The 27,415-nt window shown below is 38.8% G+C and overlaps 1 protein-coding gene across 26 annotated transcripts in view; it reads left to right on the forward strand.

Moving 5' to 3' along the window:
- The window catches only part of MAGI1 (membrane associated guanylate kinase, WW and PDZ domain containing 1), a 522,735-nt gene that overhangs the window by 394,090 nt on the left and 101,230 nt on the right, over window positions 1–27,415 (forward strand). For 17 of the 26 annotated variants that reach the window (XM_044452072.1, XM_044452077.1, XM_044452084.1 and 14 more), the window contains 5 exons: window positions 6,762–6,968; window positions 10,559–10,769; window positions 15,020–15,102; window positions 19,613–19,648; window positions 26,328–26,385. In XM_044452072.1, the coding sequence (XP_044308007.1) occupies window positions 6,762–6,968; window positions 10,559–10,769; window positions 15,020–15,102; window positions 19,613–19,648; window positions 26,328–26,385 (595 nt within the window). The remainder of the gene's footprint in view (window positions 1–6,761; window positions 6,969–10,558; window positions 10,770–15,019; window positions 15,103–19,612; window positions 19,649–26,327; window positions 26,386–27,415) is intronic. The other 9 variants (XM_044452096.1, XM_044452076.1, XM_044452092.1 and 6 more) reach the window with 3 other exon arrangements.

Here is a 27,415-nt window from a genome sequence, read left to right on the forward strand (position 1 = left end):
TCAGCTTTGAATGAGTAGTCTCCAGACTATAGGTTGATTTGTTCTACATAAGCTTTGCTTTGACTGCTCTCATTATTTGCCGTGGGTGTGTTGTACTAAATCATAGGGTAGTGCTTGTGCTTTCTGAGTGGATGACTGAAATAATTTACATTATTAGGAGGTGAAAGAACAAAAGAGATATAGCTAAGGAGATTTTGAAATCAGGATGGTATTCCTGTTAAAGCATCCACTGTAATCAACAGACCCTTGGATCAGCTCTTTTGTTATCAAAATGTTAACAAAATAAGCATAGATACTACAATTGTAGCAAAATTCAGCAGTGCCTGCTAGGATTACAGAGCCAGTTTTAACTGACAGCTTTAATTTTATTAATTGATTGTGTGTATTTGGTAAGCTTTGGGTGTGCATGAGTCATGAGTACAACAGGCATTCCCAGCTTGGCCTTTTCAGGATATGCTGGATGACAGCTCCATGGTGCTGCTACCTGGTACTACTGGGAGTTGTAGGGCAACACATTTGGAGGGTTTTACATAAGAGAAGACTAAATCAGACCTAGATTCACAATTTATTTATTTATTTATTTATTTCATTTTTATGCTGCCAAGTGCTCTGGGTTGTTAACAAAAGTTACAGAAACACACACACACACACACTAACGTAAAATCACTAAATTGCAATAGCAGTTACAATTGAATCAGCAAAGAAGTAACAGCAGTGCTACAGAATAAAATGCAATTAAAAATTAAGTTAAACTATTAAAATGCTGGGAGAATGAAAAGGTCTTCACCTGGTGCTGAAAGGAATACAGAGTGGGTGCCAAACACAGCTCTTTGGGGAGCTCAATCTACAACTGGTGTGCCACAACCAAAAAGGCCGTCCTCTTGGTAGCCACCCACCTTGCTTCCTTTGAAAGGGGCTCCTGGAGATCGATCTGGAAGGATAGCCTCAGAGTCTAGGTGGGCACGTATGGAATGACCTGGCCCACGCCATTTAGGGCTTTGCATGTTAGTGCTACCATTTTGAATTGGGTCTGGACTTCAACTGGCAGTCAGTGCAGCTGGAAGAGCACTGGCATAATATGTTTTTGTGAACCATTAACTGCCCTGCTGATCTGTTTTGTATCAGTTGAAGTTTCTGAACCTTATTAAAGGCATACAGCACATTGCATTAATTTACAGTGCAAGCCTGTATATATCTACTGAGAAATAAGTTTAATAGAGTTCAGTAGGGCTTAGTCAGGAAAAAAAATCAGAATATGAAGCCTCTAAGAAGGTTCTAACAGTTTACTTTACACCTCTGTCTACTTGTGATCAGTAACATATGCAGGACATGAAAACATTTGGCTTCTGTTTTGACATTTGTTTCTCCAAGTTGTTAGCAAACCAAACATAACCTTTAATTACAGCTGGTGACTGAAGCCAGGTGAGAAAAGTTTATACAGGAACGCCCTTTCTAGAAGTGGAGTGTGATTTTAGTGTGATTGTTTGGAGAACAGACTGGCTAGAAAATAGCAAATTCGAAAAATTTTCTACACAAGGAAATTAAGCTCTCTTTGAGAGCATCACCTACAAATATACATCCTGTAGTGGATCTAACACCTACTGTCTTAAGGCTCTTGCAGTTGTCCATGATGTGAAATTAGATGGGAAAACTCTTCTTTGAGTAAAAGAGAAAACTTTGGAATTAGGACTGTGGAGCATAAAAGATAGTCAAAGTAGAATCCACTGGTGAATTTCACCATCAATAATAATTGTGTTCTGAGCAGGCCTCCTTGCCAGTTTACAGAACATAGTCTTCTAGTTGGAGGGCTGTCCAGTCCAAGTCCACTTGAAAGAAAGGGGAAGAAACCAGAATAAGGGAAACCAGGATTGAGTTGTAAGTTGCCCAAGCGCACTTAAGCACCTGGACAGTCTTCCCCACAATGGTGAGATGCCTTGTATTTCTCTTTAATTAGTGTAATTGTTTCTACATTTGCATCTATTCATCTGAATTAGGAGGTGCAAATCCCTATCTTTCTTTGTCCTATTTTGGCAGAGCCTGTGAAACCACCCTAATAGTGTTACACTGCAAATCTGCCAATAGGAATTTGTCATAGTGTTGATTTGGGGACATCATCTCAACTTGGATATCAGTGGCATGAATTAAACATTATTTGTTCAACTGCCCAACCCAGGGACTGGATTAGGATATAGAGTTTCCAGTCTCATGCTACATTACATGCATACCAATTTCTCCTTCTGCCTTATAACTGGAACAATGAATATTTTGAATCTAAGAACAGCAACAACAGTCATATGTTAAAATATTCTTCTTTGGATGCCAGTCTGTTGACCGCTATTCCAAAGTCCTGTTAAAATGTATGGGAGTGGAGTTGGCGCAGTATTTGAAGGATCATGTCAGTTAATAGGCAGTCAGCTTGAAGAATTTGTAACAAGCCTGTCAACCTCTATCTCCTCTATAAAACACAGCAGAATAAAAGAAAGATCGATACAATACTGCTACAGAAAGGCATAATAAAGAATGGTGGTTGCCTTCTCTCGCTATGTCTTTCTTTCTTTCATTTTGCCTTCACTGCTTTCTGCCATATATTAACTACCCTGGCATTACATGGGGCCTGAGAATAACTTCCCTATAATAGAGACTTGGGCTGCTGTAAGAACTTTTTTTTAAAAATCCCCATTAAGGCTTTTACTAGAAGAAGTCATTTCCTTTGTATCAATAATGCATGCACGTGCCTTTGAGATTCAGAATGCATAATACGTTTAAAGGTGCTGTTGCTCCTGTGGAGCTGAAACTGTTTGTGTCATTAGTGAGAAAGCAGTCTAGCCCTACTCTCCAGCCCACAGAACTTAGGAAAGCCTGGAATGTTGAAACTTTCCACCATGTCAGAGCCAGGATGGTCAGAATGTTTGGCTAGGGTAGTCTTTCCCAACCTGATGCCTTTCCGATGTCTAGACATCCAGCTCCCAGCAGCCCCGGCCATGGGAGTTTTTGTCCAAAGCATATCAATTATGCAGAATGCTGGACTAGTTCATGGGTTCAAACCTCCATTCAGCTTGATTCAGCCACTGTATCTCAGCCTAACTCACTTCACATAGTGGTTTTGAAGATATAATGGATTGTTATTTATGCTTATACAAGGAGCAGAATAAAAGTATAATAAATACAAGGAGAAAAATAAAAGTATAATAAATTTATATACAGTACAATTTATTATTTTTATCTATTCATTTAATTTCTTTATATACCATCCAATAGATGAGGCTCTCTAAGCAGTTAAAATTAAACAAAAGTTAAAGCAACACACATACACAACAATAACATTAAAACAACAAAACCATAATTACAATTGCAGTTATTCGACACAGAAGCACAGAAGCAGTAATAAAATGCATAAAACAAAGAAAGTTAAAATGTTAGTTGTTTAAAATGCTGAGAAAATAAAAAGTTCCTCACCCAGTGAAAAGAATATAGAGTAGGTGCCAGGCACAACCTCTTTGGGGAGCTCATTCCATAGCCGGGATGCCACAACCAAAAAGGCCTTCCTCCTGATAGTCACCTGTCACTTCTGGAGACTTCTGAAGTGGCTCCTGGAGAAGGACACCCAAAGATGACCCTCAGTCTCCAGTTAGGTATATATGGAAGGAGGTGATCCTTCAGATCTGAAATAGAAGTATTCTATCAAGGATTAGGCTTTGTATGTCAAATTTTCCCTATGGTTAGGGTAAGAGTAATAATACTGATGATGTTGAAGATGATGTATGTAGTCATCTTTAAAGGTAGTTCAACTCAGATTTGAATTAATGACAAGTAATGGTAATGGAAATGCTGATGTTATGCAAAGTGTTGAAAAGTAAATGGAGTTGTATGATTGTACACAAGAAGGCTAGGAGAAAGAAAGGAAAATGTCAGCTGGAGTATGTTCTTAATTTCCCAACCAATTACATCAGAACCAAGCTGTCAGGGCTTGTGCAGGAGCTGAGGAGCAGATGCCATGAGATAAAACATTAGTCGGGACCTAAATGTAAATTAGAACTAAATGACAAACTAAGAGGCATTCCAATGAACAATCTAGGGCAGACCGCAAGAAGTCCTCTTTTATTTCTTTGTGTTCAGGGGGATTCATGGACATCCTAGATCAGACCTGGGCATTGTACGGCCCGCGGGCCACATCCAGCCCGATGGCTGACCCTGACTGGCCCGCATGAGGTCACTGGCAAATTAAAAGTCAATGCAAATATATATCATCGTTCAAGCCCAAAACAGACTAGATTTCTCTCAATGAACAACAACAAAAAACTGAGGTAATGCAAACAAACAAAACTGGATGTATTTATAGGGAATCCGAAAGCAACTTAGATTGTTGAGTTTTCTGTTTCTCTGTTCTGTTATAATCCGTAAGGTCTGTACCTTACTATGTTAAGTGCTGGGAGATTACCTATGTTGTAAATTTGCACTATATAAGTAAAATTGAATTGAATTTATTGCTTTTCATGTAATGTTAATGTTAATGTTATTGTGAATATTCATTAAATAGTGTTGTTCTGTGCTCCACATTTTCATTGTATCATTGTAATGTTTCATTTACTGTTTTTATAGAGATATATATTGAGCAGAGCTGTAAGTGTATTGGTCCGGCCCTTAACAACTGTCAAAGTTTCTCATGTGGCCCCATAGGAAAATTAATTGCCCACCCCTGTCCTAGATAGATGGATTCAATCTAGGGCAGCCTTCCCTAACCTGGAGCCCTCCTGTTGGCTGGAGATACTGGAAGTTGCAATCTAACAAATCTGGGAGGTCCCAGGTTGGGGAAAGCAGGTTACACCTAAGGTTACAACCCAATGAACTATCCTTTGCAGTTCACTGTTTCACCACACAGGGCAGATGCAGAGAAGTCCTGCAAAGTCAGATAAGCAGCACTGAAGTTTCTCAGGGCCACTTTCTTAAGATCAGATTCACTTTCTCCCTACTACTGTTTTTACCACGTGCCATCAAGTTGTCTTCAACTTATGGCAACCCTATGAATGAATGCCCTCCAAAATGTTCTTGGCAGCCCTCCTCACCTCTTGTAGAGTTAAGGTGATGACTTTCTTTAAGAAATTAATCCATCTCCATTAATCCATCTTGTGAGCCGCCCCGAGGCTTCGTTCAATGGGGGCGGCATAAAAATGTTTTAAATAAATAAATCTCATATTTGTTCTTTCTCTTTTGCCTTTGACATTCCCCAGAATTATGGTATTCACCAGTGAATCTTGCTTCTCATTATGTACTTGAAGTATGACAGCCTTTGGTTTGTAATTTGGCTTCCAGGGAAAGTTCTGGCTTGATTTGATCTAGGACCCACTTGTTCATATTTCTGTCAGTCCAAGTTATTTGGAAAGATCTTCTCTATGTTTTGAAAGCATTGATTTTCTTCTAGTCAGCTTTCTTCACTGTCCAGCTTTCACACCCATTCATAGCACTTGGGAATACAATAGTGTGGATTATGAGCCTTAATTTTCTGGTAACAAAATAACTACTGATCTTGACTTGGCCTCCAGTGAAATATCCTTTCACTTAATTATCTTTTCTAGTTTCTTTTTTGCTGCCTTTCCAAGTCTCAGCCATCTTCTAATTCTTTTGCTGCAGGCTCCCTTTCAGTTTCTTCATTTTTAACATTAAAAAAAAGTGATTATTCTATGGTCACAATTATTGTTTCATTTATTAATGTATCTTCTGCCAATTTTCATTCCTTCTGATCCTAATCTGTCTTTCCTTTCAATATATTTTACATACAGACACAGGTAATATACCTTTGTCAGGTTGCTTTGCTATAGGATACCATTTTGTTTTTCCATATCCTCATTCCATAATCATATCTTCTTGTGCATGATGCAAGTTACTCATCAGGACAATCAAATGCTGAGGCATTTTTTTTTTTTCAGAACCATCCATGACTTCTTCTGATTGACACAGGAAAGGGCAATGGTGTGGTTTATAATGCATAGACTGTTCTTCAGAAATTCTTTGATGCAGTCCAGCAGCCAAGTGGTTATAAACTGACCAGTTGTTGCAATGCTGGGTTTGGGTTTAGGAAACCTTTCAACGAAACCTGCTCTAAAATAGGTGTTGGTATGCTGTTGGGTGTGCTTGTATTCTTGAAACTCTGTGTACCTGGTGGTTGTTTCTCATTTTCTTGACCTCTGCAGCTGAAAGCCTGTCTTGGCAAAGCAGGGGCTGTTGCATTTCCTTTTGTAAAGCTTTTCCCTTTGCACAAAGGGGAGGCAGCTGAGGAGTGATTACTTTTTTTAAAATGTTAACTGCCACCAATTGAGGATATGTATTAAAGCAGGTCATCCTAGCCTTTCAGTGCATTTCTGGGTTGGTGGTAGTAATGATTTTTTTTTATTTTGTGCAGGACTTACTCTAAATTTGGCACAGCATTGTGTGGATACATGCATATTTTTTAAAAAAGTACTAATTGAAATTCAAATATAAAGAGGTTTCTTGGGGGTTTTTTACTATTCACTGTAGTTGTCGTTTGTTTTAGTCCTTGTTATGCCTGCTGCACCTCAAAAAGGCAGGCCTTGGTTTTGCTTTTAAATTTAAAGAAATTTACAAATGGTTTAAAAAAACAGACATCTTGCATGGGAGGGAACAATATTTATTCATATTAGGTAAAAGAAAAATTGCTTTGACTGTGGTGAGTGCTGTGGGGGGGGGGGAGAAATCTTTAATGAGATGAAGTCTTAAAAAACATGCAAATGTGTTCTATTGCCTAGGTAACTATTATGGAACACCCAAACCTCCCAGCCAACCCCTCAGTGGGAAAGTGAATAACACTGATGCTTTGCAAAACCTCCAGTCAGGCTCCAAGCAGTCGACCCCCAAACGAACCAAGTCTTACAATGATATGCAAAATGCTGGCATAGTGCATACAGAGAATGAAGAGGAGGATGACGTTCCTGAAATGAACAGTAGCTTTACAGGTAAATATTTTCTTGTCCTTATATGGGAGTGGAAGGAGTGAAATTGAGATGTATGTCTTGGTGGTGCTTCTCAAAAAGATTCCCCTGTTTTGATGTCCAGAATCTTACTCCGCATTATAATCTGAATTATATAAATGTATGTAGCTCTCCCTTAATAAAATAAGTATAGTTTTTCCCATGGTAAACTGTAAGCATTTCCTACGCAAACAACATAACAGGACCCATTTCTTGAATTTTACAGTTAATGTTTGTATTGCAGACTTTAGCAGAGCAGTAATGACTCTAACAAAGCTGCCTATGATCTTCTGATTTAGACAGACATGTGATGGAGTATCATTTAGGAATTGGTTTCTAGCCACTATGCCTATGTTTCTAATCTCCACTAGTATATTCTCTTACCTTGGATGAATCTGTTGCAAGACTCATATTGATCCATAGATTGTATTTTAACTCTATATAAATAGATACCTGCCATTAACAGTGGGCATTTTTAAATGTATAAACATTCAAATGCTGCTTGGTCCTCAGTGCTTTTGACAGCCCTGTGCACATATATTTGAAGGTAAGTCCCACAGAAATCCACAAGGCATATTTCTGAACAAATATGGTTTGGACTGCAATGTAAATGCCACAGTGACTTCAAACAAATGTAATAGAATGCAGAAATTATGTGACTGCATTTATGTGGAGAGGAAAAGATAATGTGAACCAGAAATATGGTTCATAGTTTATGGTTTTACATGATTGCTAAGATTGCAGCGATCCTCACACTCACTGTTTTTAAGGATAAAGCAATCATGGAATTGCAACACTCCCATGTAATACATCCTCCCAAGGATTTCTGTGGGTAGGAAATTTGCTGTTGCGTGTGCAAAACGAGCTTTTAGAGCAAGAGAAGGTGTTTTCTTTTCACTTGTTCGCCTCTTGCTAGACACAATACAGATAATTTTGTCTTGACGGCCCATCTTGAAATCTATTATAATACCCAATTGTAAGTTTCATTCCATGAGATCAGGATGAATCTTGTTTCTTATACCAAAAGATAAAATGCAAAATGACTGTCAATTTAAAAGTAAAAAGAACAGCTTCAAGAACCTATTATTTGGCAAATAGGATACAGTTAGTTGAAAGAAGAAGCCATTCATTCAGGTGAAAGACATTTGTGTGTGCCACACTAGATTTTAACTTTATATAATTTGTGCATTAATGCTGGATTTGTTGATTAATTTTTCTAGCTATATGAAGGCAGGTTGAGTAATCAAAGGACTTCTTAAGCATTCTAATCTTTGCTAAATATGTTTTAAAGAAATTATACGTATTCAGTTATGGTGCATTAGTCTTTTGTGAAAGAGAAGGAACTGTTTTGTTATCTTGTATATTTATAATATTAAGCACTTGTAGGAATAACTTTTTTCAAGTTAAAACACTCTGACTGTACTGGTTTTAGGCTGAGCATATTTTCAATACCTGGTATTGATTTTTAACTCAATAATCTGTAAAAACCATATTATCAGTGGCATTGATTATATTTCCTATAAAATTGCTTTTGTACTAGTTGAGTTAAGCTTCTTACTTATTTTGTGTGTAAGCATATAATTACTAGTTGAAGTAAGTTTCATATTTACTTTGTGTGGGCCTTGTGTTCTATGAACCATAGGGAATTTGAAAGCTCAGTTCACTTAATAACTTTTCAGGGACAAAGTCACATTTTCTTATTCCTAAGTGCTGCAAGGCAAGGTCATTCTAAGGACTGATTTGAACGTTTGTTGCATAGTCAACCCTTCTAACAACAAAACTCTATGGCTGCTTGCCCTCGAAGAGGGATTAGAGGGAACATTCATTGTCAGCAAAGTGAGGGGACCTCACCCAAGATATGATGTATCCTGGTGGCACCTCAGCTGCTTTCCCTCCATCTCCAAAGAACTGCATTTAGACTGCTGAAATCATTTGGCCATCTAAGTGTTTTGCAAGATAAGGCGAGCATGGAGGCAACCTTTGCCCCCATGAAATTTCTGCTTTGCCTAAAGTGTGCATAATCCTAAATTTAGAGGGTTGCAGGCATCCCAACTGAATTGTACCTTTAATCTCAGTTGGGGAACATTGTATTTAAATGTTCCTCTCTATCAAGAACTAACTACCTGCTTGTGAAAAGCTAGCACACCAGATGTCAGGTCTAATCTTTCTGATATGGAAGACCTCTCACTTGCATTCAGAAGTGGTATAGCTGCAGGATAAAAGCATAAATATCAGTATGACTTTATGGTATACTTTGCAAAAATTTTCAGATGACAGCCAGGTATGGTCTTCTGAATTTGAGGGGCCTGACCCTTGACTGTATAGTTCTGGGTTTCACATAATTAGATGAGGGCTTGTTTGCTTGTTTTTTTGCAGTTAAGCTTTGCTTTAGACAACAATGCATGGTCTAAAGTGACATTAGGATGTCTCAGGTTACTTTCATAGCAAAATATATAGTTTTTCTGGATTGTTTGAAAGTAACAGTGAAAGCACGCATACCACTGATAAGCAGTTAATACAGGGGAAATGCCAACAGTGTGCGTTGTGATTTATGTTACACTCATCTTTACTAAGTAGGCATCTTTTTACCTACTGTATGTACCAGCATGAAAGACAGCTCTTGAAACTGGAAATAGCAAGGCAAAAATCAGTGGCTTTCTAGTAAGCCAGCTGAAAAAATGTTATTTTCATAATTTAAAAAGAGAGAAATACTAAAGACAATTGTATTTACAAGCTTATTTTTTATTAATAATCATTAAAAAAAAACAACCTACTGGTACCAGGGCAGCTCACCTTCCATTGCATCATGAACTTTGCATGTGGGACTGGTGCCCACCACACCCTCCCCAGGTGGGGGGCAGCACACCATCCTGTGGCAGCAGCAGATGGGAAGGGGAGCATTCCCTGCACAGCTGCCTATGACGTGACACAGCACTGTCCATGCAGGCCTCCTCCCTTTTGCTTGCCCCTCCCCACACACACTCAAGTGAAATCATAGAGGGAACATGACTGTTAGCTAGCATGTGGTAACATAACCTCATAAGAGTGTAGAAGCTTCAGGCTGACAAGTATAACTTCCATATAAGATCTGCTTGAAACAGAAAATAGCTAAGTAAAAATCGGGTGGGTGGGTGAGGGTCATCTTATATGCCTGACTTATGACAAAAGCTAGAAAAACAGCCCAAAGTATTGGCCTCATCTTATACACAACTTGCCTTATACACTGGTATATACAGTATGTCTTACAATGCACTTCATTAATACTGCAGAATGATGAAACATGCCTCTTTCCTATATCTGAGCAAGAGGTGGCCCTAGATGATAGTCAGAAGATTGAGTTTCCTGGCATTGAAAACTTTCCAGTGTGGCATTTATCCTCTTTTGAAGGATCTAACAGTCTTTACCACTTAGTAATAATATCAAAAGCAGCCCTGGGTTAATGGATGGTTAGTTGCATTGCTTTACGAAGCATCTCAAACAATTATGAATGGAAGCAAGGTGAAAGTAACATTGTGCCATTAACTAAAAGCTGCTATGTTTTGCTTTTATTTGCATGTGTGTGTGTCTTCCTACAGCAGACTCTGGCGAACAAGACGAGCACAATACACACAGTACAAGAGACGCAGCTCCCTCATCTGTGAATAGTAACATCACCATTGTTCCCACCACGGAACCTTCTCAGAAGCTCCCTCAATACCTACCTCCTTGTGCAGAGGAAAACTTGGGTCCTCTGCCTGAAAACTGGGAGATGGCCTATACAGAGAATGGAGAAGTCTACTTTATAGAGTGAGTTTATAAAAGCTGATCAGGGCTATCAAGGACATGCCGTTTTGGAGGACATTCATTCATAGGATCACCATAATTTGGAGATGGCCATTACAACATGTTCATAGAATAATGTTTTTGTCTGTGTTCTTATTTTATATACAAATCTTTCAAAGGGGCTTACATCCCTTGAAAAAAATGCAAAAAGTGAAAAAATAGTCCCTGCTCTTAGGCTATCAAAAAAAAAAAAAACAAGACACCAGTGCAGAGATAACAGTTTGGCTGTTCCAGAACAAAGTATTAAGTTGTAAATAGACATTGACGGTCAAACAGACAATACTTTAAATCCATATGTAGCAGCTATATCTTTTTCTCATATTTTACACTTTTTATACAGTAGATGCAAGGTTAGGATTAGGCTTTTGGGAGCCTAGCTTGGTGGATAGGAGAGCTTTTCAGATCTCTCTTGGGCCTCCTGCACAGTAAAATCAGACAGACAAACTAACAAATGATGTAGATACAGATTAAAAGTAGTGTCTGTTGCAGCATTTAGTTGGGGTAAATCTGATCTCCTCTTGTTGGGTCGGAGGTATTGTCTTTGTTCTTCTGGTTGTCAGATGGGTTCTGAGTGTGCATCCTTCACACTCTGCAGTACTAACACAACTGGAAATTAGTCAGGTGTTCTTTCTGTCTGGTAGAAGGAAAATCTTCTAACCCTTCTACACTTTCGTTGTCCAATGGATGGATCCAAGCTGGTCTCTCCCTGACAGGATGCTCTTCCTAGGAGGCTAGGGAGGCTGATAGATGGGGGCCAGAAGATGCTGCCCTTCACCTCTGTGGTCTCAAGGTGGATTAGAAATTGTGGGTCCAGCCTTTAGAGTTTTTCCTTTATTTTCTTAATTTATGTTGATAGACCAAAGCATATTTATTGAGAAGTATATTGCAATGAATCCAAAGATGCTGATTCCAAGAAACAGAACTGTAGTTGTAACTATAATTATTATGGACTTTCTTCAAAATAAGGATAGTTTGAGAGGTTTCTCTAACAAACTTTGTGTGAGCTGCATTCAAACTGGACTAGTGTGATTTGCACAAATCAGAAACCAAAAACTACATCATTCTAGCATGATTTGGGTGACTTGCACTGTAAAGCTGAAATGTTTAACTTATGATTGTCACAAATCTGACTGTTCCAATTTCTTGGTATATTAACTTAGTGTGTTTCTTTTTAAGTGCAAATCACCACCAGTCTTAGAGATGGAGGAGATCTGTGACAAAAACCTGACTTAGCCCACATATGATCATCAGTTCGGATGAGGGCAAGAAATCTGTCAAACTCAAAATGAATTGAATTTCCTAGTTTTGGCACACCACTAGTAGAGGTGAAGCGAGGCCCTGTTAAATGCTGCTACAAGGAAATAATGAACGATTCAGTGGTAGGGAAGAAATACCTGAAATGTTAGTCATCACTGTAGCAGAAAAATAATAGGGTGGTGAGCTAGGAAGCTGGCCATTCATGTGGTAGTTAGCTCAGTATCTTGTGAAGTTCTGCCACAAGTACTCTTAAAGTACCTCACTTTCCTATATCTGACTGATGTTGAAATACTGTACAAAAATCCCTTTATCCTCATGAGACATAAAAAGTTTTGCACCTTGGCAGACCCACTTTACACCATTATTTTTGATTTGGCTTGCATGCTGGACTTCTATGCCCTAGTTTACCAGTTAGAGATTAATTGCCCTGAAGCACACAAAAGAACTGAATAGGTTGCTGCATTCTGCATTACAGGGGTGGGTAAAGTAGTGTGTGAAACAGTGACCTTCCACTCTAGCTTTCGTATCTCCGGTAATGGATAGCAGGGATGTGAAGTCTCTCCTTTGAAATTGGAACTATTATTTAGTAGTAAGTCTTAAAAGGAACAAGTGCATTCCTCTCCACATAATTTCACAGAAGGGTTAGATCATTCTGTGAACCTCTTTTGAGATGTGCGGAAGGAGCTGTGCTGTGCTATTTAAACAATTCTAAACAAAACTACAATCTATTTATCAGCAGGGTCAGGCAGAGTGTTTAAACCACTGTGTCTACTGGAAGGAAAAGTGGAAAATCACTGCAGCGCCCTGCAATCCAGTGACTCTGGTAGGAATATGGGCCCTTAGAGAAGTGTTTGGGAGGCTACAAGAAATGGGTAATGCTCCAACAATGCATCTCACCTGCAGAGCTACCATTAGGCAGAGTGAGGCAATTGCTTCAAGTGGCAGATGCAGGGAGGCAGCAGCAAGGTGTTGCTGCAAAGACCTGGATACCTGCTCTGTTCTTCCTAAGTCAATCTGCCACCTAAGATGTTGTACCACTGTCAGTACTGAAGGCACATTCATCTGTTAGTCCAGTCAACGTTTGTTCATGGAATGGCAGTGGACACCATCCTGTTCTTCATTTCATCCAACAAAATGGCTTGGGCTGGCCCTGCTTACTTGCTATCTTGCTATCACTCTTCCATCCAGCAGAGAGTGGTGCCATATGTGGATGGCTGGCCCTGGCCATGTTACAATCTGCTGACTTGTATAAGGCACTATTTTTGAGATGACCTGTAACAACTCATCCCTTCCAGTGCCCATTAGAAGTAAAGGGGCCATCCATTCAACACTGAGAAGTCTTGGCCATCACACAAGCATTTCAGAACACATAGGTGCAGTCTTTAACTTGAGCTGAGCTTCTTTGCTAAACCCTCATATCATGGATAGATGATCATGTCTGTCTTACCAGCTTTATTTTTTAATTAATTTTAAGATCAAGATAATTCTTGTTCTGTTCCTTATATGCATGAACCAAACACACTAGAGAGTTGCACGGCCTGCCCTGTGATGCGCATTGGGCAGTCATTCACTGTGGCATAGCCTGTGAGAAATAACTGTTTTAAAGCTCAGGTTGGATTGGTATTAGCTTCTGAGGAATCCAAGCTGTGATATGCTTGACTACATAACCAAGGACCCAGGATTTAGTGATGTCTCCTTGCCACATGATGTTTCCCACTACTTGAGATTCATTAGCATCCAAAATACTCAGTTTATATTGTCCATGTCACGCTTTAGCCACTGTGAGAGGAAGGACTGATACTTCTTCAGCCTCAAAGGAGTTGTAAAGCACATTGAGTGGTTGCTTAGAAACTGTTGAATGCTTCTTCCCAAAATATCGCCTGAAGAAAAAACAATTACAGGAAGACATGATAGCAGTCTTCTAATATCTGAGGGGCTGTCATATAGAAGATTGAGCAGAATTGTTCCCTGTTGTTCCGAAAAGCAGGACTAGAACTAATAGGTGGAGATTTCAGAGAAGCAGACCCATTGAAATGGATGTGAATTAAGTTGAACTTATATTAGATACAATCCATTAAGAGAAACTTGCTAGCAGTAAAAGCTTAGTGACAGTGAAACACATTGCCTTGGGTGATGGTAGGCTGATCCTTGGTGGAGATATTTAAGCAGAAGCTTGAATGGACATCTGTAAGGGATGCTGTAGTTTCATCCTACATGTTTCTTTTCAGATCTTTGCTGTAAATGTGTGATGTGAGGATCAATGGGAATGAATGTAGTATGAAATGTACTGCAGGATACTGACAGCTGAGTATACCATTTTGGGCTGGCCCACGGAAGCATTTGTGAAGTTACTTTTTAAAACTCTTTCTAACTCCTTGAAAGTAGTAAATGCATAGTAATTATTTTAAGCTGAATACTGTATGAGTTGGCTTCATATGATAGGAACCTGATATAGAGTGATGGAGAGGAGAATGAGTGGAGTATCAGGAAATACCTGTTTAGATTCTCTTCTCTTCTGTGAACTCACTAAGTGGCCTTAGCAAGCTTTTCTTTCCCAGCCTCAGTTTGGGTGATACATTCTGTCTTCCTTGGATATTCATAAGGCCCGATAGATTTTCAGTGGAACAGAAAGGTTGGGAAATGACATGCTTGTTGATATTCCTGGAGAAATAAATATATGAGACAAAGAATTAGTTAGTATGAACATTTGTTTCCACAATGCTACCAACATTCTGCCCATACATCTTCAAGTGCTACTGTGTGCTTGCTTTTTCCTAATGTGTATTCGAGCTTGAAGTGGTGGGTAGGTTTAGGTGTCTTACAAAGTTTCATCTTTATTGTCTGCTTGAAATTAATAAACCTTCCATTCAGATGAATAAACATGGTGGCCACGTATTATTTTCCTGTCACCAATACATTATTTTTTAAAAGGTCCTATTTCCATTTTTGATTTGCAGCCATAACACTAAAACAACATCTTGGCTAGACCCACGGTGCCTGAACAAACAGCAGAAACCTCTAGAAGAATGTGAAGATGATGGTAAGGGAATAAATTCTTATAAAGTCTGGAAATTCTTTGATCTAATTTGATATTTTAAAAGAATAGGTTGCACTGCCTTCCTTTTCTCACCTTTGTCCCCCTGCCCAAGTCAAAATTTGTCGTATAACAGGCTTCCCCATCCTGACACCCTTTTAGTATGTTGACTACAGCTCCCATCCCCACAGCTAACATGACCTTTGGTTGTTTCATGCTTGTTAGGACTGATGGGAGTTGTAGTCCAACACCATTGGAGTTTGCCAGATTGGACAAGGCTAATGCAGACTCTTTTCTTTGACTGTGGGCCTCAGACATCAGCACCCAGTTGTGGATTGGCAGGTAGCTAAGATGAAAAGCCTGCCCAGCCAGCTCACTGAGCGGGCTGTGAGCTGCAAATGCTACAGCTGCTGCAGCCACATTAGGTTTCATGTTATGGTCTCCCTTACTGGATTGGTTTTTGAATATAAGCAGCAGCAGTTTTTCATGGCAACGCAATCTTCAAGAGTTCTAGGATAGGAGGTTTCTTTAGAGTCCTCTCAGCTAGAGTTCTGATCTTCTGTACAGGATGAAGAAGCAGGCCCAAGCTATAAGAGTACTAAGAGATGTAGCATCTTTGCAGATTTATCTGTTGTTGAGCTCACATTATTGGCTTCCTGAATTAGATATATTTTTCATTATTTTAATTTTGGGATCACTAATTCTGGGACCAGTTACCTCACTGGTTTGCTGAGGTGTCTTTTGCTATTACCATCACACTTAAAATAGTTTTGTTTTTAAAACTGCTATTTGGAGAAAGCACCAGAGAAATGATTGAATTGAATTTCATTGCTATGGAAACCTACCATTAGGCTTGTGTCACTTGTGCCTGTGTCACTTAGTTTTGATTCCAATGTCTTTTCTTATTTTGGTGCAAAAAAGATGTCTATGGTGCTTCATTTTTTCCAGTGATATCTTTCAGCATTTATTGAAATAATAATTGACACTGATTTAATTTTGCCATTTCTTGAGACGCTGAAAAATGCAAGCTAGTGGCCACTTTAAGGATCCAACTGCCTTAATTGGAGACAAGAAAATTGGGAATGTAACAGCATTTGTTACAGCTCACTAAAGAGGAAGTCAAGAGGAGGAAAATGATAGAAAGGGTTGGCAATCCATTCTGATCCTTCTCTAACAAAGGAGACTATACACTTTAAAAACAAACCTGACTGTAACTGATGTTCTTGTGCTTTTAACAGTCTAAAGGCCCTTTCATGTACACAGTTAATTGTTCTTTATTTGCTCTGGGCTAAATTCCTCATGGATTAATGCCCAAGTACATGGAACAATAGCAGACATAACACATATACATTCACACATAAAGCAGATTGGAACATTCTGTTGCCCCAAACACATTTCCCCAGTCCAGCTCACTTTTGGAATTGGAGCACAGCTTAGAAAAATGGTGTTCAGACCACTGACAACTGACATTCAGCTTTCATATGAATGTCCTTTTTGATGTTATAATTAAAAACATTCCACTTTATACATAACTGAGGCAGGCGCATGAATGAGTACGTTGGCAGTGGCCATCACGCCCAGTTTGGCCCCAGACAGCAAATTCATGTATTACTGAATAGATGTATTTCTGAAACTGTTAAGAGAAGTTTCCATTTTGAATGTTTTCAAGTGACTGTTTAACAGTTCTGCATGGGAGATGTGTCCCCAAATAATAATCTTATGGTAGTACTCTACACTAGGGGGTTCTCTGGCCCTCGATTTTTCAATGATGCTTGAAAACATCTTGCCCTGTTGTACCACTTTCCATTTTCATTTCTAGGATGCTAGGATGTTGATTATATTTGACTATAGGCACAGTTAATATATACTAGTATTATAATTTTTAATTAGTAGCTGTGTGTCTGTGTGGAAACTTCTTTTATTCAGATAATTTTCTTCCTGTACCTAATTAATAGCTAATGAATACTTGTAGCAGCAAGGCTTATAGCTTCTCTGTTAACATTACAGGTGTGTTATTTTGCTTTATGATGTTTATCATTTTGATTTTCTTATTTTGACACAGTGAAGGAAATGTCATAGAGAAAAAAAAAATAAGGAAAAGTATTTTCTTTCCTAGTGTTAGTGTGATAATAAAAGCTAGTGATCTTGTTTTCACATAGTGCTATGCCCTAGATTATTAAACCCATGGTTTGATGACATATCTGGGGTTTGTGTAGCAGACAACTGGAATAAATTGTGGTTTATTTTCGCAATCCATGGGTTGTTCGTTTCCCTGATTCTTTGCCTGCTCATTTATTATATCCCAAATGATTGTAATACTGGGTTTATTTTTAAAACACTTTTTAGCCTTTTGTGTAGCCCGGCAACTCATAAACAAGTCACACTTCTAAATTCACAAATAATAAAAACTCATGGCCCAGTACAACCAAGAGTACACAAAGCAGCAAATTCTTTCTAAGTTGTTCATTGTTTTAAAAACAAAACAAAACTTAATTAGCACAACTGAATTTACGCATCAGAACAACTGGAATTCAACAGCACATGGTTGAATAAACCATAGATTAACATTGTCTGAAAACCAAATAAGTGAAAGAATATTGGCAGTGTTCCGTGATCTATACGTATGAACACATAAATGTATTCATATATTTTATTTGTACCCTGCCTTTCTTCAAAAAATGGCACTGGAGGTGGCTTGAGTTGTATTTATCTGGGTTGCACAGAACAGTAATCAGAATGAATGTGCCCATGTATTGTTTCATGACCACTCATTATTTCTGGTTTGATTCTTGCTTGAAAAACAAACAAGAAACACCCAGTTCCTGGTTGTTCATTGCAAACTCTGAACCCAGAACTCTGGATTATTCAGAGACAAACAGCTTAGCGTTTAAACCCATTGTTTGCTCTTAAGTTAAAACTATGTGTGGTTTGTCCTTCTACAACCCAGAGTTCTGGATTTAAATGTTTTATAATCAGGAAGCAAAATGGAAGTGGACTACTTGCTATGGAGCAGGCCAAGCTAGCTATGGGCTCCTTAACACACAGTTGGTTAAACATATAGATGGTTATTTGATGTGAATTACTTCACTGAATCTGATCTAGTGAGTTGTCTAGTCCACTAATGTGTACTCTGAGTGTCAGTTTCCATTCCAACTTCCTAAAATCTTTGAAGCAGACATTCTTGGGGTTGAGCCTGGAACTTTACAAAGTATGTGCAGAGTGTGTGCTCTACCACTGAATTATGTGGGTGGTTCTCTAAAATTAATATAATAACTTCACTAACAGTTTTAGAGATAAATCTTTTGGAATATAAATCAGATGAAGTTCATGTTGGATCTGTATGCTCTATTTGAGCAACAGTTCATTACCAGTTACAAAATCATCTAACTGAAAAATGTGAATTAAAATAACGAACAAGGTTTTTTATGTTAAAAAATCTCATGTTTGGAAGATTTTTGAGAACATCTGGATGAATTGTGCTAAACTAAATCCTTTCTCCTCTTTGCTTGCAAGTTTTATCATCTCATTTGCTGGCTGCAATTTTGTTTTTTGACAGAACAACATTCCCAGTCATTCATACCATCGTCAGCAGATGGAAATGCTGTATAATTAATCTATGGATAATTAGATGAGACTTTTTAATGGAACAGTTTTTTTTTTTAGCAAATGATTGTCCTTACAAACATAAAGAATAAAGTTAGACCTTATACTTAAGACATGTGTTTCCTAGGCTGGGATGAAAGGCCAAACTGTAGCAGTCAACATACATCTGAAATTCACCTGATTCTTCCATTTGAAGCTATTCAGTTGTTTGGCTTAGAAAAGATAGATGATACCATCGAACAAGAACAGACCCTGTGCAGACTCAGCTTGTTCCAGTAGGATTTGTTCTGGAGTTATACTTAGTGGGAACAAGCATAACAAGACTGCAGTTCTGAATCTTGAATTAAATTCAGTTTTGATTTGAATTTGACTTAATTAGAATTAGAATTTGAATTAATTAGCAGTTAATCAAGTTAGATTTTCTAATAGTTCATCATATATACATCAACTCTCCTTTGAGACTCAGATTCCTTGCATGTTGTAACATGCTGAAGTTCTACCTATCTACAAGAACTTTCCAAGTACATGGGCAAAGCCACTTTAAACCGTTCCCTTTGTATAAGGCAGTGGAAAGCCCAAGCACAGAACTCCATGTACACAGAGCGCTTGATTAGGTCAATTCACCTTATAGCAAATGAATTAAGATAATGCTGGCCCTGAGATAAGACTATCCCCTTGTAAAAAAAGAAGAGCAGGTCCATTTTATTATCCTACAGTGCAAAGACTTGCTTTTAATTCATTTGCCACTGGCCACACTCTCTCTACTGACTAACATGTCGTGGTTTGGGTTTGAGCTAGGCTGGTACAAAACTTGGTGTTGGTTCTGCTGGAGAGAATTTCTTGCTTGGTGTTGGTTTCTGAATTTTTCTTTTAATTTTTTTCTATCTCACTTACTGCTCTTCCTTTGGAGAAGAAGGGGTACACACGGAGGAACTGGACAGTGAACTAGGTAAATCATCCATCTCTCATTTTTGCTCCATTGGTTGGACTGCTAACTGCTTAGCATATTTTTCTTTGTGTCATTTTCCCTTTTTAATTTCAAGCATGATCTAATGCACTAGCAAAATGTTGCTGAGTTTCTGCACTGAGTGTAGCTTTTTGCACCAGTGCAACATTTTCAAGCAGGGCCATTGTCCTGGAGTCTTCAGCCCTTTTTCCATATAACATCATTGGAAAGTCTTTGCTCGAAGGGTATAGCTACAGGACAATAGATGACTTGTACATAGGTTGGCCTTTAGTGCTAAGTACCAATGTTTCCATATTCAGGGCAATATCAAATACTGCTGCTTCCATTGCACTTGCAGGATCTACAGCTAGTGGAAGAGGAACTAGCACATCCTAGAGGAACCCTGGAAAGGAGTGGAAACACTTGTTTCTGGAATGGAGCAGGTCAACAGGACAAGCTCCCCTCTGCAAGTTCTGCCTGTCTGCAGCCTTCTGGAAGCAAGTGTTTTTGTTCATTTCCAGTTGCTTCAGGAACCACTAGGTAGGCCCTGCTAGCATGTGGCCAGGGTTTATATAGAACTAGGTGCTTGATTTGTGAACCTGAGTTTGGTGTGGAATATTAGGGTCCGTATACTTCTGGCATGACTTCCTTTCCTCTTTATTATGGTGCCATGTGATACATGTTGTGCTGGAAAGAGACAGAATTCAGTGGGTGTCAGTATTCAGTGGATAGTCTGAATCTAGGCCGGACTCCAGAGTTCAGCGAGGAGCAGAACCAACATTCCTAGGGCTTGCTGAAACAGAGGCAAACAGAAGGAAGATCTCTTCCAGCTCCCAGAAGCCCATAGCATCATGGCCACTGGTCAGGAATGCTAGAAGTTGAAGCTCCAAACACCTGGAAATTGATTTCAGCATACTCCTGAACTAGAATAAACCTTTGCCTGGTGAGCTTCTGATGCCATGTGTTCCAGGTAATGCCAGAATGGTTCAGCTCAATTATTGGCCAATTGTGTCTTATCACTTCTGGCAGATTCATTTCGTTTAAACAGAAGGTATAATCAGTTGATGCAGTCAAGAGCATTTTTGATTAACCATATATGTTCTATTTTATTTGGAAATATGTGGCCAGGGGAGGATTTTAGACATTTGCTGCTGTATCTAATGTAGGAAGGCAGTTATTTAAAAGTTGGCTAAATTGCCAAATGTTACCTCATACATACTCTCCAACATGTCAAAGAGAACAGTAGGGATATGTTTGTTAACATATGCATTCACATGCCATCAGCCCCATCCCAAGCCCCATTCTTTCTGCTATTACACATTTTTGAAGGTCCTTTCTTTTTCTTTTTGTTTTTTGGCTATACACTTGCATTCATTCACACTGCAATAGTTTGTCCTCTGTTGCTGTACCTGCTTCAAGCGTAGTTTAAAAATGTTGTCCAACATATTTTGAACAACAGCTGCTGAGAGTGAACAGGTAGGGTTCGTGTATATAAATAGTGGTACATACATGGTAGCACTCTAATAGTGTACAAAAGACATGACACACCCACTTGCATCCAGAGAATGAACTTCTGCAATTTTGAGGAAGGAGCTCAGCTCTGAAGAATTGAGCGAACATTAAGAACTTTCACCAACAACATGTCAAGTTATCACTAAAAAGCAAAGGTAGGAAAAACAAAATAGGGATATAGTTTTACCATGGACCGGCACAAGAAAATAAAATTTATCCATAGTAACAAACACTTTTAGTTATTATTAGATTTCTAAGCTGCCCCATTAGCCACACAGCTCCCTAGGAGCTTGTGGTTAATATATTTCAAAATGGCATACTATATTTCTTTTGAGAGAATGACTTTCTCACATAACACCTTTTGGTATTCTGTTTGATTTTGATATTTATAAGGTATTCTATTTTATAAGACATTATGCATCCAAACTTAATCCACAAGTCTCCTTACTTTATGTACACTGATGTTTGCAGAGTTAAATACTATGTTTTCAAACACTTTAGGTAAAATATTGAAGTGCTGTAACAGGACCATTTTGTTAATGACTGTTGGGAGAGATCCAAATAGGTTTTTGTCTTCATGGTTTATAAAGTTGACATGTCCCTGGTGGTTCCATATGGAGCTTGACCTAGTTGGACCTGCCCAGAGAAGGGTCTTCAATGAAGCAACTCCTTTCTCTGAAGGTCAGGTGAGCACCAATATATGTTGTTTATGGTGCTGCATGGAAACATTTTTATTTCAGGAAGTCTTCCTGAACCAACCAGCCAGAAGTTAATTGGTTTTGTTTTTAACATACTGTTTTATTCTTTTATCTCCTTTGTATTTTATTGGACACTGTCCTGAAATCTTCATCTTCATGTATGGAGCCATTTGTAAATTTTGTAAACAAATAATCATTATTATTACAATACATTTATATCCCATCTTTTGCAAGAGACCCACAGTGATGCACAAGTTTTTCCTCCTCTCCATGTTATCCTCACAAGAATCTTATAAAGTAGTTAAGGAGGAGAATCAGTGGCTGGTCCAAAGTCAGCCAGTCATCTTCATGGACAAGTGAAGACTAGAACCTCAGTTTACCAAGTTCAGTCTAACACTCTAACCACTCCACCTGACTGAATTGCCTGATGATGATATCTATAGTCTCCCAAAGTGTCTGGAATGCATATGGCCAGTAAGCTCATTATGCATGAGGTCAAGTAGCTCTTAGTTCGTCCAATATGAGGATAATCTAGAATACTGTTAATAACTTAGAAGCATGTCTAGGTTAATCTGTATGAAAGGTATTAGTACAAGACAACACCATTGCCTTCCCTAAGAAATCTATGCCCTGTTAACAGGGTGAGCTGCTTATCCTTGCATCTTTTTACTACGTTTAGATCTCAAAAAATGCATAATGGTAACTGTCACAAGCGTGTTGAAATTATGTTGAGGTTACTGTATGTGCTCTTCACTCACAAAAAAAGGCATCAACTTTATTTTGAGTAGTGACTTTTTGCTTTGGTGGATAGTCAATACTGGTTTTAACAATTGATGATTATTTTGGAGTTTAACAGAATTTAGATTGTCATAATTTCCCCAAGCAAAATGTCAAAGAGAAAGACAGAGAGGATCGAGGAACTATTTCTGCAAGTAAACTTTACTGACGTTTTATTTGGCTCATTTTAAAAGGGAACAAGGGTGTTAAACATGGATCCACTCCATCTTCTCTGCTTTGGTCATGCACTGGACATTTGGATATTGCACAAAAGATACATGTATGTTTGGAAGCACTTCAGACAAATGAATATTTTTCCTTTCAGGCTTAGAGTTGACAAATAACTCAAAGGAAGGAAAAAATTATTGGTAGGTTTTCTTAGTTAAAGGGGTGCAGAATAAAAGAGTCTTCCAACATTATCCCATTTTGAAAGCTTTTTTGTCTTGCTTTGTCTTGCTTTATGCAAGCCCATTCTTTCAGAAAACCCTCATTTGTGTACAGCTGGAGAAAAGACCAACTTATCATTTTTGCCAAGAGTTTTCTTACAGCCCTCTTCAACCTCCCTTTTCCCAATTAGCACTGGCTTGCATTTCCTTTCTTTGTATCTCAAGGAATCCAACAATATTTCAAATGGGTAGCCTGAAAATATGTGGGTGGAGGGAAACCTGCCTTTTATTTGCAAACAAGGAACATGTGGAGCAAAACTCGTTAAATAATATTTCTTGATTTTTAGCCAGTTCTGGATTGCAAATATAAACTTTGAGTAATTAGCCCATGTGTGTTTATGAGGCTTTCGTTCATTTCCAGTCTGGAGCTGTTTGTGTCCTTATGGCACTATAGTTGGAGCCTGCATAACTAGAGAGCTACATCATATTGATTAATGTGCAACTGTTTGATTTTATAAACTACAAAATAGATATCATTAATTTAGGCTACAATCCTATACACACATACCTGGAAGTAAGACTCATTGAACTCAATTACACTTCCTTCTGAGTAAACACACCTAAGATTCCACCATGAAATAATGTGTATTTCATAGTGAGGAAATGAACATTCCTTTTTGTTGTCACCTTAAGACAATTCCCACATTGTTTCATTTGTACACTGCAGGAGTATAATAGTTATTTAATATTTTTCTGAATTGCCTCTCAATTCCATGAGTGATCTATGAGATCTACAATAAAACCATAAAAACAAGGTTTGCAACATTTCCAAACAGCACTAAAACTGAAACAAAATGAATAAAATGCATGTACTGCAATAAAATAGGGGAACCTTCTAAATTAATCAGTACAAGCTTGGTATCAGTGAGTTCCTGTCACAACGGCTGTATATTATCCTCCAGCATCAAAAGCACTATAATCTCTGAATGTCAGTTGCTGGGGAAAATGGAGGGTGAGGGTGCTGCCTGTGAGTTTCCTGTAGGCATCACATGAACATCAGGTTGGGCACTGGGAGAACAGACCACCAGACTAGATAGGCCGACATGGCTCTTCTTTCATTCTCAGGAAAAGTAACATGGCAGAACTCTGCTTGGACTGTAATGCATCATAATTGAGGTTGGAATGGTGTGATTGAAAGCTGCCCCATATTAGATCTATATATCTGTACATCTGTGAAAGTTCCCATTGCTTCAGCGTATTCATTCACAGGCTGAAATGATGGGTGGCCCCCATTTTCCCATCCTGCTTGTACATCACAGGCCCTGGGGCAAACAAGTCACATTTTGGGGGTTGTCCTTCAGTGTGACTTGATACGTTTCAGGGACTCTTTCAGTGTGTCTTTGGGCATCTAGAATTTATCTTGTCATGCAGATTATGCAGCCCACAATGTACTCAGAAAGCAAATGAGAGATAAGTGCATGCAGAGGTTACTCAGGCAAGCGTATGGAGAGACTCAGGTGTGTGTCCGGGATGCATACCCTGTGCTGCTGTTATGGACCTGCTATCCCAGAATATGGATTTCAGTGTCTCCAAGTGAAGTGGGTAAAATCCAGCTGCGGTTTGCTTTTAAAAAGTAGAGACTCATTTGAGTAAAAGTCATGCTTCATGTTTAACTCATTTTTCATTGAAAGAACATGAGAAAACAAAGAGACTTTAAAAAAGAAGCAGCAGCAAACTCAAATGTATGCTCAAATGATATTTCTTCATTGACTAATTATGCTTACAGAAGTATTTACGCCTCCAGTTAGCAAACCTGCAGACATGAAGCTCTTAGCTTTTCCTGAGCAATCTTCTGTCTTTCATTGCTGCACTTTCTCCCCCTGCACTTGTTTTAAAACTGAAAATTACTGTATGGTGTGATTAAGGGATGATGATTCTGTGACAAGTTTTGTAACATGATAAAATGACTGTACGTGCACAGAGACTTGCGCTGTCAGCTCCAGAATTCTGATTCATTTAAGTTGTAAGAGAAATATGAATTGCCTAGATAGAGAAGGGACACTGTAAGTCAGGCCTTGGCCAGTTTGCCTGTTTTATTTGCATTTAACTTCCGTGACATGATTTGGTCTCCAGCAACTGGACACGTAGCTAAATATTATGCACAAGTAATAAAAGAATTTGAATGAGCCACTGAAATTTGACATAGATGATGAATATGGAGCTAATTTTTTATTTGTTCCCTATCTCTGGGTTGTTACTTTCTGAATCAAAATTCTCTCTCATTTTTTTTCTTGGTCACCTTTTTGGGGGAGATCCCTTCCAAGATAGCATACATCAATAGAACTCGTGCTCTTGAACTTGATATGGTAATAGAAAAGGTAAAAACCAGGGAAATAATCTCAAAAGGAACAAACACAGGCACAAAATGAAACTGTGCAACTGCCGCTGCAACTAGTCTGGTAAGACATAGGCAGGGATAGGCCAGAATAAAGTAGCAAGTTTTTTTTTTTTCAAGGCATTTTAAAAGCCTGCAAAGATGGGAACCTAGTGGACCCTCAATTTACTCTTAAATGCCCAAATACATTTTCATTAACAGAAGCATCAGTATTTGAGAGGATTCTCTTGGAAACTAATAAGAGCTGCACGAATGTTCCTAGGTCAGAGGTGGACAACCTCCGAGCCTCTAGATGTTGATGGACTCTCACCATCCCTAACCAGCAATGGAAATGGTGAAGTATGATGCGAGTTCTGGTCTGACACCGTTTAGAGGGCTACAAGCTGCCCACATCTGCCCTAGGATAGTGATCAAGTAGGCTATGGACCATGGATGTTTGTCCTGCTTTATGGCTGTTCATCTTTAAAGCACTCTCAGAGACTCTTCTGTGGATGAATGAGAGATTCTGTGCTCCTCAACATTAATCTCAATAGCAAATTGTGCTAGAGTGACCTAAGAAAGCATAGCTCTCCCTTTCCCAACCTGGGTTGTACTGACTGGGGATGATGAGAGCTATTGTCCAACCCACTTGGAGGGTGTCTGTGTGGGGATAGATGAAGAAGCAGCCCTACGAGTGTATTATTCCTTTGAATGAATCGATTATGCATCAGAAAGAAATTGTGCATTTTTAGTTACATGTTTTTCCTCCAAGAAAGGGAAATCACTGTAATTTCCCTTTTCTATATGGTTTTTATTAAAGAACACTGCAGGAAGTTTTATGGAAATTGTTATATGGAAAGGTTGGGGAGGGAGCAGGATAAACCTGAAAGCAAAAGTAAAAATGTTTTAAAGAAGTACTGTTCATTTGTTTCTAGAACTACCTGCTGGTTGGGAAAAGATTGAAGATCCTGTATATGGTGTCTACTATGTAGAGTAAGTACACTTGCCAGTGTATGGGATTGTTTGTGTCACAGGACTTGCCCTGGATGAGCAGCATCCATCCACTGCAGCCATCCGTTTGAAGTGCACATTTGTCGCTGGGGAACAAGCTGCCTTGGCTGCTTTCTCAGGAGTCTGCTGCGGTGCGGTGTGTGCTGCAGCTGGCAACATGAGCTTGTAAACTTGCTTTTCCGAATGCTCTGATGGCTGGAGTGAGGAAGGAGGGTATGAGATGCATTGCTCTCCTTCTCCCCCTAGTGATCACTGTGGGACAAATCACCATTTTCTTCCTGCAAGAAGGGGATGCCATTCTCTGCATGAAAGGCACTTGAGACACAGTGTTCTCGCTTAAGCTGTGTGCTGGAAATAAAGAGAGTTTGAAAGAATTGTTGTGACACAAAAAGGGTGTGCAGTCATCAGTGGGTTCCTTAAAAAAAAACCTTCATTTCAGAAATAGTCTCAGAATGAAAAGCAGGAGCAAAAGATTTACAGGGTGTGATCTGAAAGGAACTAGCATTCCTGTAGATGGAATCGTTTTTATATTAGTTGAATTGCATAACAATTATTTTTAATTCATTTGTATCATTTCCAATTTTATAATGCAGTCCAAAGGACTCGTACAAAACCAATCATTGTGAACATTTTGTAATAATTTATGGGAACAGATGTGACATACAATATCTCTCTGATCTGGGGCATTTCTAAAGTAGGGATAAGGAACTTTTTGTAGGGTTGATTGGTTGGTTTTAACACAGGCCCTCTGTTTTGGGAACCAGAACTATATAATACATATTTGACAGTTATTTGCTAAGGCTAGCAGATAAATATTTATCAGTTTGGGGGTCTATTAAATGTTATGCTGAAAGGCCTCATCTATATTTTGGGGACCACAATGAGAAAATAGCTTGAGGGGCAACACTGCATATAATGGAAACTGTGGCTAAGCTGTATGCGATTCAGCATAGACCAGGGCCTTGTAGTTCTTCCCTTTGCTGCTACAGCCCTGTTTGTCTCCCAAAAAGCA

The sequence above is a fragment of the Varanus komodoensis genome, unplaced genomic scaffold, assembly GCF_004798865.1.
Source record: "Varanus komodoensis strain SLA01 unplaced genomic scaffold, ASM479886v1 scaffold6_4, whole genome shotgun sequence".
Lineage (NCBI taxonomy): Eukaryota > Metazoa > Chordata > Lepidosauria > Squamata > Varanidae > Varanus > Varanus komodoensis.